Genomic DNA, 20077 nt, shown 5'->3' with positions numbered 1-20077 from the left:
AAGGAGAGCAATACTAGGGGCAGGTGTCCGTGGCGCAGTTCCAGGCCACCCTGGGGCCACTGGCCTTTGCCCCTTAGGAACCTCAAGCCTCCTGCGCCCCTGGTGCTGCACAGACCATTGAGAATTAGGAGAATGTGAGTTCATGGGTTGTCCTGTCCTGGAAATGCTTTCATTTACCTGAATTTGTTGACTGTCCTATGAGATCCTCGGAAAGCATGTGATGTTAAGTGAATATTTTTCCTAATTGGGGATAGACAACTTTCCTCACCCCTGGTTTTCTGGAGTAGGTGGCTGTGGGCCAGAGTGTAATGTCTCCTGCAGTTTGAATGCAACCAGCAGTGGGACTCCCCTCACCTACCTCTTTCCCAGTGGCTGGCCTTGGAACTCTGGCAATGTCTGGTTCTCCAGACACCCAACATGTTTCTTTGTTCCAAAAGACTTTTTGAGTTATTTAAAAAAGCATACAGCTTGTTTAGTTATAAAACAATATACATAATTGCTTTTATATTGCACGTATGGAGATTACCAAGGAGGAAAGCCCTATTGTTTGGACAAATGAGCCCTCAAAATTGTTTTTTATATGTGTAAAAAATCCACTTAATATGCATATATTATATGCCATATTACATGTGGTATATATTATATACATCATAGCATAGAATATAAAACCATATGGCTTTATATTCTATGGTATGTAACGGTTTTATACTCTATGGTATATAATATGGTTTTATATGATATGTGTATAATATGTATATAATATATACCATTGGTATAATATGGCATATAATATATGCATATCAAGTGGATTTTTAACACATAGGTCTTATTTGTCCAAACAATAGGGCTTTCCTTCTTGGTAATCTCCCTACCTCTGCGAGTTTTGGGGTCACCAGGGACTCAATGCATGTAACCGGAGAGTGCCAGATTCTTTTCTACCTCCTTTGGTTTGGTTTTGTCCAAGAAGGGTCAGAGAGGTGGCCTATGAATTATGGACCAAAACTAAGGAAAAGTCTCCTATGATCTTGCTAATGCCTATTACCAGCCCTTCATCTGCAGCCTGAGAACAGAGTCAAGCACACCTCTGGCCACCCTAGCTACCCCAAGAATTCAATTCCTCAGCCCCTCCTCATAGCTTCATGGTCAGAGAGCTGTTTTCCAGTCTTTCTTCTATGATGGACAGTTTGTTCTCCAGTCATGGGAAGGGAGAGAATGATCTGTAAGGAGGCTGAAAATTCTACTTGGTCTCATTTTTTGGTGACAGTTTGGGGCCTGGTTAGCTGGTGTCGTTCTATCGAGGACATTTTGCTCTTGGGTGGCCGATTTTTATTAGTGAAATGTAAACAATTCTGGCAAAAAAGTCATCACATCAAGGCCGTAATGCCACAAATCCTTTGACTTTAGCTGCTGGTCCTTGTGGACAGCCCTATTTCAGTATTCTAGGCGTCCCTCTCCCTTGCCTCACTACCACCAGCCTCAGCTTCCCCTCAGGAATCTCAGGGAACTCTCTTGATCCCAGGGTCCCTGCCGGCAGGTAGTCTTAGGTTGTGGGGCCTGGTGCTTCTTTCCGCAAGCTTTAGATAATCCTTCCTCTCAGTGGAAACACTAGAGAGGACTCTTAGCCTTGCTTTAGCTAAGCACCTGCAAACCTAGCAAGAAGAGGGAGGTGGGGAGTCACAGTTATGAGGCAGACCTGGAAGACCTGGGAGGTGGCAGGGCAGAAAGAACTTGAAAAAATGCTCTGCCTGGGAAGTATCTGGCCTTCCCAGGTTTGGGGAGGCTGGCTGGCTGGAGGGTGGAAGGGGCTGCAGACAATTAAAACCAAGCAAGACAAAATCCTACTGCTTCTGCTTGGTCCTGCTGTTTTTTTGTGGCCCAGGCTCCCAGTTCCTGCTGGGCTCCTGAGCTTTGGAGAGTGTCCTGGTCTCACCCATGCATTGTGTGACCCTCTCAGGCCTGAAGGCTGGGTACCCCTCATTTTCCCCTTCTTTCCTTGCTGGAGAAACCTTGACCATCTCTGTGCAGATGAAAAAGAGGGGACTAGGGAACAGCCACCTGAAATTAACCTTCCGGAGGCAAGGGAGAGCCCCAGGGAGCTGTGGAGTGGGGAACTGCAGTGGGGAGACCTGCCCAAGGGCCAAAGGCTTGTAGATTTTTGCAGCCTTTGGGGTCAGCTGAGTGTGTGACCAAGATGTTTCCCCCATGCGTGTGTATTATACTGTATATATACCCAAGCACGGCTTATTTCTACACGCATGCTTGATTCTAGAAAGGTATGTGGCTACACGCGTGTAGCTGTACACTGTGTGTACCAGCATGTGTGTGCTGCCAGATAGCTGTAACCATGACTTTGTAACCATAGCGAGTAGAAGGTCACGAAAAATAATGCATGAGCCGTGTACTTACGAGCTTCCTATAAAACAACGTAGTGGTTGCTGGTGTACCCGCATTTATTTCAAGGTGCATGATATTTCGCTGGCGGCCTCAAAATCCGCTTTGATTTGAGTTGCCTAGGGCGGCCAAGCAACCCTGAGCTCCTGAGGATGCGGAATGTTATCTTCCAGCCCAAACCAAGCAAGGCGAAGAATAGGGGATGGAGGAAGCCCTCTCGCCTGGAGTCCCAGGCCCGCTTTAGTAGGGCCTCGGTACCCAGAGGCTGGCTCCTCCCTCGCGCTCAAGGGGGCTCAGCGCAGGCTCGAGGTTTCGCTTCTTGCGAAGTCTGGCCGGGCCGAGCCGGCGCCTGGGGAGGCGGGCGCACACCGAAGAAGGCCTAGGGCAGGCTGCCGCTCGCTCGGGACGCCCTGGGGAGAGAGAAGCCGGACCTAGGGGAACAGGATTTCCTCGCCTCCTGGGCGCGGCTGCTCGGCCCGGCCGCACAAGGCCCCCTTTGTGGAGGGGCCCGGCTCCGGCGCAGAACGAAGTAGGCGAACAATAGCGCAATGTTGCCGCCCGCCGCGCCAGGCTCTCCCGGTTACACCCCGGCCGCCGAAGGCGAGGAAACCGGGTGGCGCTTTTTTATAGTCGCAAATATAAAATCGGGGCTTTCTCCCCTTACGCTCGCCCCCTACCCCAACGCCGATAGAAAGCAGATAAATTTATGAAGGGCGAGCTAAGAGAATAATTACAGGGTGAAGGCAGTTAAATTTTATTTCCAGTCCCAAAGGCAAAACCTGCGATTTTATTGCAAACATCTGGAAGGACCGAGAGGTGGGCACGCTGCTGGTTTAAAATAAAAACAAAAGATTTTATTTCGCGAAAACAAAAAAACATCATTAAAGACCCTTTTGCCCCCACGGACTTTTATTTTTAAAAAGTGCGAGGGGGTGGTTGAGTAGTCGAAGACGCACGACGGCCCCACAGTTCCCAGTATCTGGACGGAGCCGAGCTACTGGAGATGAGGTCCACAGGAGTGAGCCCGGGCTGGTTCTCGGGACCAGCATTAGGCAGGACTTTCCGGAAATCCATTGCCAGCCCACGCCCACGTGAGGGCTCCAGGCCAATTGTGCCACCCCATAACTGGGCGCCAATTTGGGAAAAGAAGTGAAAAGTGGGCCCATTGGCCTCACATTCCCTGAAAATTCTAGCACAGCAGTAACAAAACCCCAGATCTGTCCAGTTTCCTACCGACTATCTTGCCTGCTTTGCTTGGTTGTAAGGTAAAATTTAGGAGAAGAAGGGGGCAACAGAGAATGAGATGATTGGATGGCATCACCGAATCAATGGACATGGGTTTGAGCAAACTCCAGGAGATGGTGAAGGACAGGGAAGCCCGGGGTGCTGCATTCCATGGGGTGACAGAGAATCGGACATGACTGAGCGACTGAACACAACAACAAAGGTATTTGGGACCCCTTCATTCTGCCAGCAGGGAAACTGAGTCCATGGGGCATTCATCCATATGCCTAAGGTCCTATAGCTTAGAACTGAATGGGACCTGGTCCTGCTAGGCTCCACCTGCCTTGAAGTCCTCTAATGGTTTCCTGGAATCTCACAATCGCCTTATAGACCGATTTGAAATTTTTGTTAAATTTTTGTTTTTAGTTTGTTCCTCAAAACTGCAAAGCCACAGCATTTGGTGGATCACCTTAGTATTATGGCTTTCACAGTGGTGGTATTTAGAGGTATTTAGTGTGGAGAAACAGACGGAAAGGACAAGGCATGTGGAGGATGTAGGGTTCCATTTCTTGTATTTTTGTTCCTATCTTGCAGAACTCTAATGTTCCTCTGAAAAATCAAGTTATCTGGGTGTAATGGGTTTTAGGTGAGCAGGCACTAAGCTGCCCTTCTCCTGGCTTGACTTTCCTCCTGTCAAGGCTAGGCCTGAACGTCCGCTTTCCTTATGCGATGGGGGTCGTTGAGTGCCTCTTCCCTCTCCCCTGCCCCTCTGACATCTCAGGTGCTCAACAACTTTCTCATCCTTTTGGGGACCCTGCAGTGGGTACAGTAGGGCTTCCAGCTTGGTCCTTGTCAATCATCTTTAGGCCTGAAATAGACCTGACCTGGACTCACCACCTGTAGATTTCACCCAAGGGTGAAATAGGGCCCAAGGGTGGAGCCTATGTCGGGGAAACTTGGGGAGTGCCTCAGGAATTAGAGTCAAATATTGGAGACCCCACTCTCATTCCTAAAGGTTAAAGGAGAGAGAAACTGAGGTAACAAGAGGGATTTTGAAAGCCCCTTGATATAGCGAGTAGAAGGAAAATGCAGACCATATTCCCAGATAATTACATTTAATACCCCCTAACTCTGTTTTTCTTCTTCTAGTTGCATAAAATTATACAGGTAAGTCACAGACATTTAGCCCTCCTGCTGAATCTTTCTCCAGACCTTTTCCCCTGTCAGCACAACGTCACACACCAAGTGCCTGCCCCTGGGAAAAACTTAAAATTGATCCTGGTATTCACAGAAAGAAAATTTCCCTGCCCCTCCCTTTTACCTAGAGGAAAAGTCCTATTTTCATGACTGTTCTAAACGAGTGTGGCTTTGTTACCATCCAATTTGTTTTAATGGCCTAACCCACAACTCTGGGATACATGTGTATGGGGGATGGGGGTGAGGCAATGCATGTGCAACCTGGAAGAAGGGTATAGGAGCTCCTTTGGAAACTTTGTGTAGATTATATGCTCTGCTGTGGGGTGCAACTGCAGGATGTTGAAGGCACCTCTCATTTTTCTCATTTTTCTCATTTTTCTGTGTACGACTCTTGGACATGTGTGCATGGACATTTACATCGTTCAGACCTTCTAGATCTGCATCTAGGTGGTGGATAACGAAAATGTCCTCTTTTTGAGAAACTTTCATGACCTTGGAGTGGGTGTGTGGCCTATGGTGCAACACCCAGGCTCTGAGCAGGGTCTGATCCCTAAAGACCTGCTGAGGCCTCTCTGTCTGCTGTTCACATTGGGTTTCTCAAACCAAACGAGATCTGTGAGAAAAAGGCAGGCAAGAGGCTACCAGAGGGAGATGGAACATACAGGGAGCAGGGGAGGAGGAAAATGCTGGGAAGGAATAGAGGCCTGCCCCATTGGTACTCCACCCAGCGTGATCCTGGCAGGTGCTGGCCAAGGGTGGTGACATCAGAATCGGGAACCAACAGAGAGGTCTCAGCTGTGAGGGGAAGGTAACTGCGGGTTCCTGGCCTACCTTCTCTCAACCTCTGGAAGTGGTGGAAGCCTGGGTAGTGGTCTCTTTTGGCAAGGTCACCTAAAAGCAACCCTGAGTGGTGAATTGAGGTAGGAGACCCTGCACCTGGTCACCCTGGATTTTGCCCGGCAGTGAGGTGGGAGAGGCTGAAGGGCTGAGTGCTGGATCCCAGGGTTTGAAGTGCTGCTCAGGGACCTCCAAGCCTGAGGTGCAGGCTCCTGGAATGCTAAGGAGGCCAAGCCTAGCTGATTCATCCTTGTCCGATGGCTTTTCTATTATTCTTTCTGCACTGGCTGAACGGGATAGCTTCATCTTCTCCATGCTGGAGGCCCATTGCAGGGGGCTCCAAAGCTGGCCTTTTCCTCTCTCCTCTAAGAGAGGCCCAAGGTACATTCAGGACATACATGGTTGCCTCCAGAACCAGGGCACATCCAACTGTAATAGCAAGAACTAGATTTCCTGGCTCTTCCGTGGTCAGGAGGGGAATGTGGCGTTTCAAAAGTCCAACAAACCCTCCCTTCTCTCCCTAAAGGTGGAAGGACCGATCAGCGCTCATTCTTGGGGAGGGCTGGGGGCGCTGCTGTGGAACAACGTGGGCTCCTCTGCCCTAGGCTTTAGGGTTCAGACCCTGCTCAGAGCCTGGGTGTCGGCATGAGTTTTCTGCTGGGGCCTCTCGGTCTGCCCTTTGCATTCGGGAGCTGGCTCTTTCCTGCCTCTTTCTTGAGCTGGGATAGAAGCTCTGGACCAGGGCGCTGGGACGATCGGACTGTGGCTTGGGCCGTCCTCCGCGAAATCCGAGACTTTTGCCAGCTTGGCAGGATAAACTTCTTGGCCCCTCTAAACTCGCTCTGCGCTGAATTGCGTGCGCTCGGGGTCTCCAGCGGCCCGAGACCAGTAGCGTAACCTGGGAGGGAGCGTGTGAAATCAGGATGGCCCAAAGTGTTGGATTTAAGTTCCTTAGAAATCCCTGACAACTACGCTGTCCTGAAAGTTTTTTTTTTTTTTTTTTACGATGGAGGGAGGATCAGTGGGGCGGGGAGAGCCGGGCTCCCGAGGTGATCGGATTTGAAGGGAATTTTGAAAAAGCTCCGTCTGCGCTGTCGAAGTTCCCGTCTGCCCTCGCCCAGCCCCTCTCGGCGGGTTCTCCAGAGCCAGCGCCCCGAGCAGGCGAAGCTCTGTTTAACATCCACGCGGAACGGAAGGACAGGATTTGCTGCGTGCGGGGGCACAGTCAGGATCCGCCTGCAGAGCGCTTGGTAAGCCGGGTGCCCCTCCGCCGGCCTCTCGCCTTGAGGGCGCCTACGTCACCTTCTCTACCAGGTAGAGCTGGAAGGAGGCAGCGATCTTTATGTTTCCAATTACAAGACCTTGGGTAGTAACGAGGCTTTCTTGTTTGTTTCTTTCGTTTCGCCTTAATCAGAGTTGCTTAGAAATCTTTCAACGGGAAAATAGGAGCCTGTGAAGCGAGGGAACTAGCAGATCTGAAAGCATCTAGGGGCCAAAACGCGAGATTATTGGAATCGTTTTCTGGTGTGTTTGGACAGGTTGACGTTTTGTCATAGCCCCTCAATTCCAGCTCCGCATTTAAAATGACCCTACGCTTGCAGCGACTATGAGACCTAGCAGATTTGCGAGGAAAAGCTATGAATTTGGGACTTGCAGGAGTTTGTAACGGCACAGATCTGACCTCGACTTTCACCCCCGCCTCCCTCCACGAGGAACCGTGGGGGACCGGGAAGCCAGGAGTTAAAGTCGGCCCAGGAGCATCCCGGGGACAGCCAGCGCGGAGCCCTGGCTCGAGCCTCAGTCTCTCCCCTCTTTTCATTGGCCCGCGTTCTCAGGGTTTCTCCAGTTCCCTCTTCGCCATTGGTTGGGGGCTGGCTTTTTTTTTTTCTCCCTCAGTCTTTCTCTTCCTCCCCCCTCCCTCTGCCTCGCCCCTCGGACAGGAGCGCACCGCCTGCCCCCAGCTCCTCGGGAAGGGAGGAATTTAGAAAAAAAGTTTCCCAGAAGTTTGGATCAGAGCAAGGACGGGAAGACCAAGAGAGGAAGAGGGAGAGGGAGGAGAGAAAGGGAGAGGGAGGAGGGAGAGAGAATAAAAAAATGATGAAGTCCAGTCTACACCGCCTGTGAGCGCCTGCCCGGGTGGGTGGGAAGCAGGACTCGGGCGCTCATGCAGCGAGCGGGTGGCGCTCCGGGCGCACGTTCCTAGCGGCTGGGGCAGCCAAGGACGTCGGTCCTAGCCGGCCGTGCAGGGCGCAGGGGGAGGGTGCCCAGGACCCGCGGAGCCGCTGCCTCAGTCTTGGCCACCTCGCCGCCGCCTTTCCCGGGCCTGGCCCGGTGGGCGCTCGGAGCGTGAGGGCTCGGGCTGCTCCCTCTGTAGTGGGGGCGAGCGGGAGCCGGGGTGCGGGCGGCTAAGATGAGTGAAAGGAGAAGATCTGCAGTCGCCCTGAGCTCGCGAGCACATGCCTTCTCCGTTGAAGCCTTGATCGGCTCAAATAAAAAGCGGAAGCTGCGAGACTGGGAGGAGAAGGGGCTGGACCTGTCCATGGAGGCGCTGAGCCCCGCGGGCCCACTCGGAGACGCGGAGGACGCGGGTGCGCACGGCCTGGAGCCTCACCCGGGTGAGTGCGTGGAGCCGGAACGCGGGAGGCGGGCGGAGAGGGGACGCGGGGCGGCCAGCCGGCGGGGAGAGTGGCGAGTAGGAAGGCCCTGACTGTGACGCCGTCTTACTCCAACGCCGGTTTCTTTTTCTTTGCGCAATGCCTTGAGGTTTCCCCAAATTCGCTGGAACCAATTTGGGGGAACTGGCCTGAGCCTTGCAGTTTCGTCGCCAACCTCAAGCCAGCATCCCCTTCTCTTTTGGGGAGCAGAGTGCAGTGTTCACCATGCCCGCCGCTGAGAGGGCTGCAGGCCCCTGGGGTTAAGACGGGCGAGGATCGAAGGCAACGGCCCGATCGGAGAGGAGTTGGGACTCGCTTCTGAGAGCTCCGAGGACTGGCACGGAATTCTCCGTCCAGTCCACCCCGGTGGAAATTGCCGTTTGTCCCATTTAGCCTGCAACCTCGGTCCTTTCCCTTCCCCCACCAACTTTTCTGGGACTCAAGTTGTGTTTCTCCTACTCCCCGCGACGAGGGAGCACAATTATATTTCTACTTCGTCCGCATTTATGGAAAGAGGAATGGGTGCTAGCCGCCTTACGCTGCGCCCGGGGCCACTCTTCAGAGCCCACGTCTTTGTGTATTTGTGGGGAGCAGTGCAGTAATGTGTTGGATTTGTACGCATTCTATGCACAGTTATATGCACATAAAATGTAAAACACCGGGCCGATGTCGATGTCAGTATTTTAACAGAATATTAGAAGGGGCGGGGAACAACTTAACGTTTTGTATTAAGTGCCAAGATTTCAACTGTGCAAAACAGTCCGGGGGAACAGCTGTTGTCGGAAGAATTTTGCGCGCGCGCGCACACACACACACACACACACTCAGGCTACGCTCACAGCTTGGTTTAGCGCTTCAGAAACTTTCCAGCCAGGATTCGTAAAACTTTTCTGGAGGTGCTCCTGCTGACCAGCTAGGGCTGGGGAGTAGATTCGGGTCAGAGCGCCTGCAAGTCGGAAGGGGGCGGCGGACAGTAAAGAGATGAGGGGCGGTCGCAGGCCCACGAGCTTGGGGACCCAGCTTGAGGCCCAGGAAGGAGCTTGGGGGCTGGAAAACTGGCCGATCCAAGGAGAGACAGCTGTCGCTTACATTTTCTCTTTCGGCAGTGACAGTTCAATTTCCATGCTCCCGAGGCTAATAATAACGCGATTAGCGGGTGACCTGCAGAGACAGAGTTTTATGAATTCTCCGTGTTCTTGCGGCCGGTTACGGTATTTGGGTTTAGTGCTGGGGAATTATTTTTATTAGTCGATGAAAAGAAAATTAAAAGGAGATTTATTTCGTCCGCTCAAGCCTTTCCCTGTATTTGGATGCGGGTGCCTGTCCACGCGGACCCCTGTGTGGGCAATCCAGAAAGGAACGCGTGGCTAATGTGTTTCCCGTCTCTGGACAGACCCTATTTCCTCACCGCACTTATTTGTTGTCAAAATCTCCTTTGGGCCTACACACAGTTTAGTGAAAGTTCTTGCAGGTCTTAGGACAGCTCATAATTGGGGAGGTTAGTTTATTTTTGCTATGGTGGAAAAGGGAGAAGTTACTTAACTGAGTATGCAGACACTCTGTCCTGTCCTCTGGTCCTTTTCCCTGGGAGAGGGGATACAGGTCATAGGGAGCTGGTGTAGGGTCGCATGCCCCAAAGGATCAACACTCGGATCATAATAGGGGACTCAGCTGGCAGTTTTCTTTCTGAAGTTCTTCTCAGAAAATAATGAAGAGAGAAAAAATGGGGATTTGGAACAAGGAGAGACCAATTCAGGGATGTGAGCAGGAGGACCTGGTGTCCAGAATGCTGTTTCCTCCATCCCCCAGGATACGGATACGGGTTGAGGACCTAATATCGAACTTTACCTGACAGAGAGTTGAGGTAATGAGTTCCCATTACCTTTATAACTTTTTTTTTTTTTTTTTAAAGAAAAAGGGCCTTTGGATTAGAGAAAACGAAATACGTTTGTGGGGCAAAGATCCAGGAGGAGGAAATAGCTAGAAGCCAAGAGTACTGGACGCGCCTTCTTCAGAGCCGGGCTGCATCCTGCTGAGCCTTGTTCGGTGGTGGAGCAGGGGAATCTCCAAGGTCCCTGCAGTGGCCAAGACTCTTAGGACCAGGACAAACAGGATGTAGGATGAAAAACAGATCTTTCATTCAAAGTGCGCTCTGATGTGGAGGCCTCGCAGTCAGGGGAGTGGAGGAGGCAGAGCTTTGGGCTTTGAGCCTGGAGGGTAACACTGGAGGGCTTGGGGTTCCTTTTAGACTTTTCTTTCTGTCTCTAATACAGACCCCTAACAATACAAAGGCAGGGCCACATGTAAAGATGTGTATGGTGGAGCCGGGAAAGGGGGCGCAGGGACTCCCATCATGCCCAGGGCCGTGTCTCTGCCTGGCTGGGCCTTGCCATTGTCTTTAAACTTTCTTCTCCCAATTAGCACAAGAGGGGCTGGACTCACTGTGGGGCTCAGCTGCCCGAGGCCGAAGAGAAATCAGGAACAGGAAAAAACCGCACCACGACAAGAATATTACCAAGGGCCTGGGGGATTAAACAAACATGCACACGTACACTGGCCACCCGCCTTGGATCAGCTGTATTTATCATTCTCACCATACCCCTCTCTGACCCGTACCATCATTTTCAGCCCTCCCTCAAAATCCCGGGATCTACAGGTAACTTAGGGGTCCGATTTTAATGCTCAGCTTTTATTATTTTTTTTTTTCTCAAAGACGTGGCTTTTGCTTTTTCACAGCCCGTTTTTCTTTCGGCGTCCGGACAGAGCTGGCTTTAGTTGGCGCCGAGCGCGCCCGCAGCCTGGGGCGCCAACCTGCAGCAGCGGGGGACCGGCCCGGCCTGCTCGCTGTAGGTCTTCACACATCAGAGGACACACAGTATGTATTTCAAAATTTTCCACCAAGCCTGGTGGTTCCCCCCCTCCCCCAAACCCTGAGGCCCTCAGGGCCCTGGAGGAGGGCCTGCGAGGTACCCTCATTTTCACACCCAGGCCAGAGCTCTAGTCTTTCGGAGAAGCCGCCAGGAAATTCAGCCTCTGCGGGCTGGGGAGGGTCTCAAAACTCGTCTCCGAAAAGCCTGGCTCTCGGGTTGGCTTGCCCCCCGCCTCTCACACAGCAGCAACGGAGGAAACTTTCGCGCCAGGATCGCCGGGAACAGCTGCTCCGGCGGCTGCGGCCTTGGAAGTATATTTCAGGCACGCGGCGGCGCCATCTGCGTTCGGACCGCAGCCTCTGCTCCGCCCGGCTTCCCCAGCTCCGGTTTGGGCCTTTCCCGCCCAAATCCGCAGCCCAGTGCGACCGAAGCCCGATCCCCCGCGGAGAAAAATAATTTAAACCTTCTGCGAAGGGATTTCCCCCTCCGAAGCCCGTAGGCCTGAGCCTCTGCAGCCAAGGCGTTCGGCGGCGGCCTAAGGAGGTGGAGACGCACGCGGGTGGGCACACAAAGCAGGCACACCCAGTAACGCCAGGGAGATCCGCACGCACACGTGCACTCACGTCAGGCGCTCGCGTTCTCCCAGGCGGCCGGCTGCGCAACCTGTGGTAGAATAAGACAAGAAAAAGCCCTCGCAGTTCCCAGGGCCCTTGCTTCCTTCGAATTATCAAAATTAAGTTGTCGCGGGAATTAATCTGCCAGTTTATGGTTTGTTCGCTCAGAGTAGAACTCCAAGATTTTAATCCTGTCCTCACACGTCTAACCGACTCCCCCTCTCCGCAATATGGAAATACAAGGGTCAAAACAGAGGAAATAATTCTTCACTTATGTTTAAGTAACAGGAAAAGCGATGCGTTTGAGACTGTGGGGGAGAATATACTTGTGCAAGGCAAGCACCAGCCAGGGCGCAGGCCGAGGCTTGGACCCTAGTGTAAGGGTAGGAGGCGCGCAGCGCAAGACGCTTAAAGGTCTTTCTTCGGAAGAACTCCGGTTCCTCGGTGATGCGTGCGTCCCGACACCCGTGCAGGCCTAGAGGTGCCGGCTCTGCGCCCTGCAAAGGAGCCAAGTGTGGGGCCTTCTGAACGTGACCTGGGTGTCAGGTCAAAACAGTCTTCCACTGTGGCTGCCTCTTTGGTAAATGACCTTTTGTCACGAATCCGAAAGGGAATGAAGGGGTAGGCCGGGTTAGGATGGTGGTTTGCTGACTGTCAAATGGCTTTTTTTGCACGGGTCTGGGAGAGCTCACCGCAGTGTCCCCAGAACGGTGGGGAAGGGAATGGAGACGTTCTGCGTAAAACTCCAGTCCTGCCGTGATTTGTAAGACGGAAGGCACTCGGAAGGAGATTATTGTAACGCGTTTTATCCCATGAATCGAGCAAAGTGCTCGAGGATAGTGAGGAGGACAGGGAGTGGAGGAAATCCTGATGCCCAGAGTTTGGACTGTGGTGGAAGGAAAGTGGATTGGGCTGTGGTTTGCACCTCCGCAGGTCGCCCCTTTGTATCCCGCCACTTCCACTTGAGGGGAGGGAGGTTCAGAAACGGGTGTAAAGCGTGTGGAAGGCGCGCGCGCGGGAGATGGGGTGGGGCAGGGCGGTGTTCTGGCTTCACCGCTACTCGGTGCAGGGCAGCCCCTTGCCCGGCTGGTTTCTGCCTCTCGGAGACCGGCCCGAAGAGCGCAAGCCTAATGGGCGGTGAAGGCTTTCCTGGACAGATCAGCTTACAACATAGGTGCGCAGCGATTCTGAATTCGCGTCTTCCACGCCCCACCCAACGCTCTTCCTTATAGAACACTTTATTTGGATTCAGAACTAGCGCCTTTGGATTTCCTGATTTTATACGCAAAAATTCCCAGAAAGAAAAGTTCACGAGGTGACGTTTATGCAGGCAGAAAGGGGAATTAAATTTCTTACAGTGGAATTTGGATCTAAATTATATTGATACATATCTGCATATCGGCTGCCATTTCCTGTGCGTTCCCCCATTACTTCAAATGGTGTCTTGAACATCTTTTAATTATTAAAGAAAATTAGCTTAGCATATTTAATTAATATACCCGGCACGTGAGGAGCAAGCCAAAAATGGTATGAAATGCTTAACCTGGGAGCTAAAACTGAAATGATTGGGTGTTGGTGGTTTGTGTTCCCCGATCTATTTGTATAATTTCCTTTGTGTGGACAAGTTTAATGGAAGCAAGTCCCTCATCATGAATCCTTCATTTTGGGCCACAAAGAGGGAGGGACAAATACATTTTGGCTCAGAAGACCGAAACATTTTGTTCATCCAAGCCTAAGGGCATTACTAGCATTAAAGAGTGAAATATTCCAGGTCTGTCACAATCCTTTTCTGTATTGCCAAAATTATAATATTAATAAGATGAGAGCACTTTTTTGAGATCCTGGTTATGGACTGTAATAGAAGTTTATTTCTCATACCCCAGGAGAAAAATGATTACTTCTTAAATCTGGAAGTTTCTTCACTAGGTGATGGTAGATTTTTTTTTTTTTTTTAAGCCAGGCTGAACTGTGCAAATTCCACAGGGATAAAGAACAGATTGGCATTTCACTTTCCTTTCTGGAAATGCAGAAATCCGTCCAAGGATTGTTCAAGGGTGTAACTGGTTATTGCTTTCTTACTCCCAAAAGACAAAGTAGTTAAGCAAGGGGAGAATATTTGAATGGCTTTTTAAGTTTTAACTTTTGGGGATATTTTTCACAGAGAAAAGTAGGGAGCTGATGGAACGTGGAATCTTTCCCCCTTCTTCCTCTCATCCAGGTGATTTATTTTTGCTTTGTCTTTTCTGTTTTCTAGTGAGATTTAAATTTTATATGTGCATGACTGAGATACTCAGGGGTCTATACTGGTTAGAGCAATTAGCAAATTTAAAGATTAAGGTCTGTTTACACTTCTCCGGGCATGGATAATCATTAGTTAATTTAAGTGAGGCCCTTGTTCTAAGTGTCAGGGTGGAAAATGAGACTCAGTAGGGAGGACCGGAGGTGAAATGGAAAGAGGTGGGGAATTGCAACTGGTGACAACAAATCAACATTTATTCCCTGCCATTAATGGCTTCACTTTGAGGCAGGGCAGGACATTTTTACTGACTACAAACTGATGATGAGTTTTTGATGCCAGAAGTGAAAATAGGCCTTGAAATCACTACTTTTTGTTCTATAAAATTTGCATGTGTTTATATACAAATTTATGCATGAACATCAAGTTCTGAATAGGTCATAGATAAAATTTCAGAGAAAAGAAACTGCCTTTTTTTTTTTTTTTTCTGTTTGGAGCCAGTTTAACAAACTGGGAATATCTAAAATCTAGGGGGCCAGAGATTTTGTCATATCTAAATATCCTTTGACAATTCAAGAGTATCCCAGACCTGAAACTTACAGTTACTGGAAATTTTATTTAACTCTCAAATTAAGTGATTTTGACTAAAGGCTAAAAGAAAACACCAGAAAATGAGAGTGTGCAGGTGTAATTGAAAAGAACAAGGAGAGTGGAAATTTTTTCTAAATGTCTAAAATTTTCTTTATTTTGTGAATAATGCCATCTTCCTTTTGGATGGACAGAGGCTGCCTTGTATTCGAGTAATTTCACCTTCTCCCAAGAGGAGAGTTAAGGGAACCACTAAGAGAAGTCTGGATAATAATGATGGTTAATAGAAATCATGAGAGAAACACTGTGATTTGGGGGAAATAATTTAATATAGGAAATATATTCAAATCTTGTCCTATTGTCTGCAGTATCTTTGCTGAGCTGTTTCCCAATTGTCACACACTTTAGAGGATTGCAACAACAAAACATCAACCCCCTAATTGTGGATTGCAGGAGTAATCTCCTAATGTAGCCTTTTAAAAACCAAAACGCTTCAGATAACAGTAGAGTTCCCTTTACAAGATCATCATTATACACCTAGCTGGATCCTTAGAATTCAGTGCCTAGTTCTCCATCGGGTGAACCAAAATTCTGACCTCGAACACCCTCTGCCTTTCTTTTGCCGTCCCACAGCCCAGGGCGTAACGTCAAAATTCCCAGACCGGGGCTTGGAAAGCAGTTAGCTCCCCTTGACTTTCCCCTCACCTCCCCGCATCCTTTTCCCTTCCTCTAACCTCCTACACACACCTCGGTCGCTCATTTTTACCCCCTAAAAAAAAAAATTCAGATGACCTTTCATTGAGGAAGGCATTGGGATTGCATCTCTTAATGTGAAACCATCCCTGGGAAACCAGGGCCCCTCGGGTGACTGTCACCAGTCGGCGAATTGGGCCGCGGTCGCGGCTGCCGGCCCTCCGCCCCTCGCTCCTTGCCCGGGTCTCGGCCGCCTCGGTGAGGGAGCGGCGGCCGGGCCTCGGGGCGCGCGGCCCGGGGTTCCCTGCTCCGGCTCTCGAGGATGGGCCTGGCCGATCCGTGGGCCCGCAGTTGCCGCCGGGCCTTTGAAACCAGGGCCGGCATACTGAGGGATGGTGGGTGCATTTCTCAGCTCTACTTACATCCTGGAGGGATGCGCGGGCAGTGGGGGTAATCAGGAGGGCTTTGATGAAAGATTCTCGTTACCCCTCCCAAAGAAAAATCGGAGGCGTGGTGGCGGGGAACTCCAACCCAACTTCAAACCAAACTGGATCCAAGGATCTTACACCTCGCGCCCTGGGGGAGTTTGAGCTTTTGCTTTCATCAGGCTAAACACATTTTCGGGGAATCAAACGCACTTCAAACATCAGCAATTAGAAACCAAGAAGCCCTCGGCTCGTAGAGTTTTAAAATCCCTAACCATTTCCAAATGGGTGATTTCTAGGGTCAGTCACTATCACCAGCCCGTTAAAAAGGAAAGTCATTTTGTCGGTTCGAAACGCAGATGATTCCCGGATGCGTGGGACTCATAACTGCAGAGATACCTCTTCGCAGGAAGCCGGCATTGCCCATCGAGACAAAGGGACAGCAGGCAATTGTTCTTCATGCTGTTCTTGGAGATTTGAAACAATGAAGTAATGCGTTTCTCAGAAAAGCAAAGAAATCACTCAGCTTTACTAAGTAGATTGAGAAATGACTATATTCTGCAAGAAGCCAGCCAGATGGCTTCCCTTCAAGAGCTGAGCGTTCGCTGCGAGGGAAGTCCCGCCTCGAGGCATCCTGGTTCCCAAGCGTCAATCACAGCAGGCCCCAGGGCCCAGAATTGTAACCTAGTGGATGGGTGACTTGGCTGTTTGAGGCCTCCCATTCTTGTTACTAAAAAATACTCGCTTTTCACAGTGGGGAGGGGCAAGCATTTGGGCCGGTAAGTGGTTGTGAATGCAGCAATGCTCTCCCTGGAAATGACAAATCTTCCTTAATTCAGAAGCCTAATACTTTGATTTCTTTGCAGCAAAACTGGAGAAGGGCTCTGTGTATATATATCTATATATCTATGCACTGTATATGAAAAGAAAGGTCTTAGGTAGAAAATTAATTGTATAGGCAAGCTTGCAGAGGAATACTGAATTGTGAAACATTTCAGAAACCTTAATTGCTTCCATGGCTATCTTTGAGTCTTCACTATACTACATTCGACACAGGCCCTTGTATTCTAGATTATATCCGTGTATTAAGATAGGAAGTGGGCTACACTTACTTAAATTAGACTAGATTCTAGTGCAAGCTTTTGTTATTAATGTTGGAACTGAGGATATTGATTTTAAAGGCAGACATATAAATGGTGAAAAAAAAAGTTTTAAAGTTGGTTCGTAGCCACTGATGAGGCCTTGGTTCCTGGTTCATGAAATATGAGAGAGGCTTAAATAACACCTGAGGCCCCTTTAGCTATAAGATTCTGTAATCCTGTTAACTTAAAATTTTTTTTATTTTTTCCTCCTAATACAACTTAGCTATCACTTGACTCATTTGGGAGTTGGTGATGGACAGGGAGGCCTGGAGTGCTGCAATTCATGGGGTCGCAAAGAGTCCGATGTGGCTGAGCGACTGAACTGACTCATCCTTTACTTTGTTGGAATGAGGGAAGTTTTACTGCAGTTGTAGAAAGTAACAGTAATAGCAACATAAGACCAAAAGAAAAAAAAAGATTTTTATAGCTAGAATTAAGAGCTTCCATAAAGCTCTTGAAAAGTTTTTAGATTAATATCACATGTTCAGAAGTCCCGGATCAGTGATTTCTAGTCTTTGTGTTTGATGTAACCTATTGTTGCTTGTGTGAACGCCCAGGACTCTCCAGCCAAAAGAGTTCTATGGCATTACTGAATTTAAAAGAAATACAAGTTATTTTTGCTTCTAACATTTTTTATGCCATTCTCAGAAATAGCTGGAAAAATTCTATGGATTTGAAAAAAATGAAGACTGAGAAAAGCAACTTAAGCACTGGTAAACTGAGTTGGTGGACCACCCTCCCACCTGGTTCCACCCCGCAAGAATCAGTTGCCCCTCATTTCTATTTGAGCCTGACAGAAAGCACTAGTAACTATTTTCCATGTCCAGTCTGCTAAGCCGAGATCTTGATCTGGCAGAGATGTGAGAATGCTAAAAGGATGACTTAGTAACAGGCAAAACGCTTGTCAACAAGATAGATCAGAAGACAGCTTAGCATTCAAGACCTCTATTCATAGCTGCTGAACTTGAGGGCAGGGTCAGACAAAAAAACTGGGCCCAGGACACACCGAGGAGTGTATCTCATGTTTCTATCTTGTGGGACTTCATTTCCTTATAGACTTCTACAGTTGGAACCCCAGTGACAGCTCCCCACCTCAGTTGCTGCCCTATTCTCTGCTGCTCTAGCCCCTGTGCAGAATTTCTGTTCTTACTAGTTTTAGATTGACTGGTCATCCTCTCTCACTGTTGCCCTATAAACTGCTGTGGGGCTGTCTTCTTTGCTTTAGATGTCTAGAGCCCAGTACAGGTGGCTGACACAGAGCAAACAGTAAATAATAAAAATATAATGATAATGCAATAAGAGCAATGATAACCAATTTATTGAACACTATGTACCAGCCACTGTGCTAAGTTATATAATTATATATTATCAATATAATGTAATATGTGTAAATATATATTGTTATATATTATGTATAATAATGTAATGTGATATATAACAATATATATTCCAAATAATTATATATAACAATTATATATGTATGTAGATTTTTCAAAACACTCTAATGAGATGGTTACTTCTATTAACGTTTCAGTTTGTTACAATGAGTGGATTGTAGAAAGGTTAAAAGCTCAGGTTTCTGGGGTTAAACAGTTTGTGTCTGAGCCCTAGTTCCAACACTTGGGCAAATTACTTAATCTCTATCAACCCTAGTTTCTGCATCAGTAGTAAGAAATGTGTTCGTCAGAAGGTGGTTGTGAGGACTAAATGAGATAGTACACATTTAAAGAAAAAAGAATTTAGCATGATGCCTATTATTCCTATCAATTGAATTGATAGTGATTACTCACGTTAGTGACTAGTTTACATAAGAAAGTGTTGCAGATTGTAAATTACTATAGCCAGTATCCCTCTCCCCTGGTCTTTTGCTTTAAATGGGATGTTTGGGACTTGAAGTGGGATCCCCACTTGGTGTATATAGCCTATGGTTGGAGACAGAGAACAGGATTTTAAGTGTGCGTGGCTTAAATCAAACTGAACTTTGAGAGCCATTGCTATTCAGGGTTCCACTGAGGCAGAAAGCCAGCACCTGAGTGAGCACTGGAGGGAGGGAGAGAGGGCTTTCAAGGGTAGGGATCAGCCAGCTGGCAAACGTTAGGAAGAGGGTCTGGGCAGGGGCTATGGCTGGGGAGCCTCAGCTTTACCAGCTCTTCAGGAACTCCATTCTGGCAGCAGACAGAGGGGCCTTTCTGGATGCAGGGAAGTGGAATAACTCCTGTGTGTTTCTCTTTGGTTAGTTTTTGGAGCCCAGAAATCCCCCAAAGGTCAGGTTTTATCATATAGGAAATAGTGTTCATCTTCATAAGGCTTTGTTTGTAAAGCCTGTCTTCTGATGGACCCCAGGATTCTGGGCAGAATGGCCAGTTTAACCAGTGAGCTGAGGGTGCTGTGAAGGATTTTTAAGTACTGCTTGGTTGAATTAAAGAGAGGGAGAGTAAAGGGACTAAATGAAAGGGAATCCTAAAACTAAGCTGACTGTTGGGAAAGAAGGCACTAGGAAGTCTTTTTCCAGTGAAGCGGAAGAAGATGCAGCCATTCTGTGAGAACTCATATCTGGCTGCACCCTTTTGCACAGTTTTCTTCCTTCTGGAAAACAGAAGGCTGGATTTGATCATTTACTATTAAAAAAAAATAGCTACACCTCAGACTTTGTTTATATTGATTCTCCACCACAGTGGGAGAAGGTGCATTCCTAGAGAAAAGATCCCTCCCAAGGCCTCCCTCCTTCAAGGAGCTGGGGCCCTTCACTGGCAGCACCCAGGTCCTGCCTGGCCATTTGGAGGAGGGAGCTGCTTTGCCCTGGCTGGAGGCAAGTCTTGGTCTTCAGAAAAGACTCTCTGCTCCACATTTGATCAGATGTTTCCATACTTCCAGTCTTACAGGCATCATCTTATCTCAGCATGCCCACAGTGCTAGCCATTAAGAGCTTTCATGGCTAGAGAGTGGGCCCTGTACCAGTCACCATGCTGATGGTTTTACTCATGTTCTTTTACTGTGTACACTCTATACACTGTATAGTCCTCCAAGGGAAGTAATTGTTTCCCCGTTTACAGAAAAGGATGTGTGCATGCTGCTTAGTCGATTCAGTCCTGTCCAACTCTGTGTGACCCTATGGACTGTGGGCCACCAGGCTTCTCTGTCCATGGGATTCTCCATGCAGGAATACTGGAGTGGGTTGCCATGCCCTCCTCCAGGAGATCTTCCTG

At 48.9% G+C, this 20077-nt stretch overlaps 1 protein-coding gene across 2 annotated transcripts in view; it reads left to right on the top strand.

Moving 5' to 3' along the window:
* Positions 1-6848: 6848 nt before the first annotated feature.
* TBX15 (T-box transcription factor 15) overlaps positions 6849-20077 on the top strand; it is a 125122-nt gene continuing 111893 nt past the window's right edge. The window contains exon 1 of one of the 2 annotated variants that reach the window (XM_060413360.1): positions 6849-6899. Coding sequence is in view for 1 of the 2 variants with exons in the window: in XM_004002385.6 (XP_004002434.3) it covers positions 8060-8264 (205 nt within the window). In the remaining variant the exon portion in view is untranslated. Of the gene's footprint in view, positions 6900-7765; positions 8265-20077 lie in introns of those variants that run through there. The other variant, XM_004002385.6, reaches the window with a different exon arrangement.

Source organism: Ovis aries, chromosome 1 (assembly GCF_016772045.2).
Source record: "Ovis aries strain OAR_USU_Benz2616 breed Rambouillet chromosome 1, ARS-UI_Ramb_v3.0, whole genome shotgun sequence".
In the NCBI taxonomy this organism is placed as follows: Eukaryota; Metazoa; Chordata; class Mammalia; order Artiodactyla; family Bovidae; genus Ovis; species Ovis aries.
Note: the sequence above shows the minus strand (reverse complement) of the source record. Positions and strands in the feature narration are given on the sequence as shown.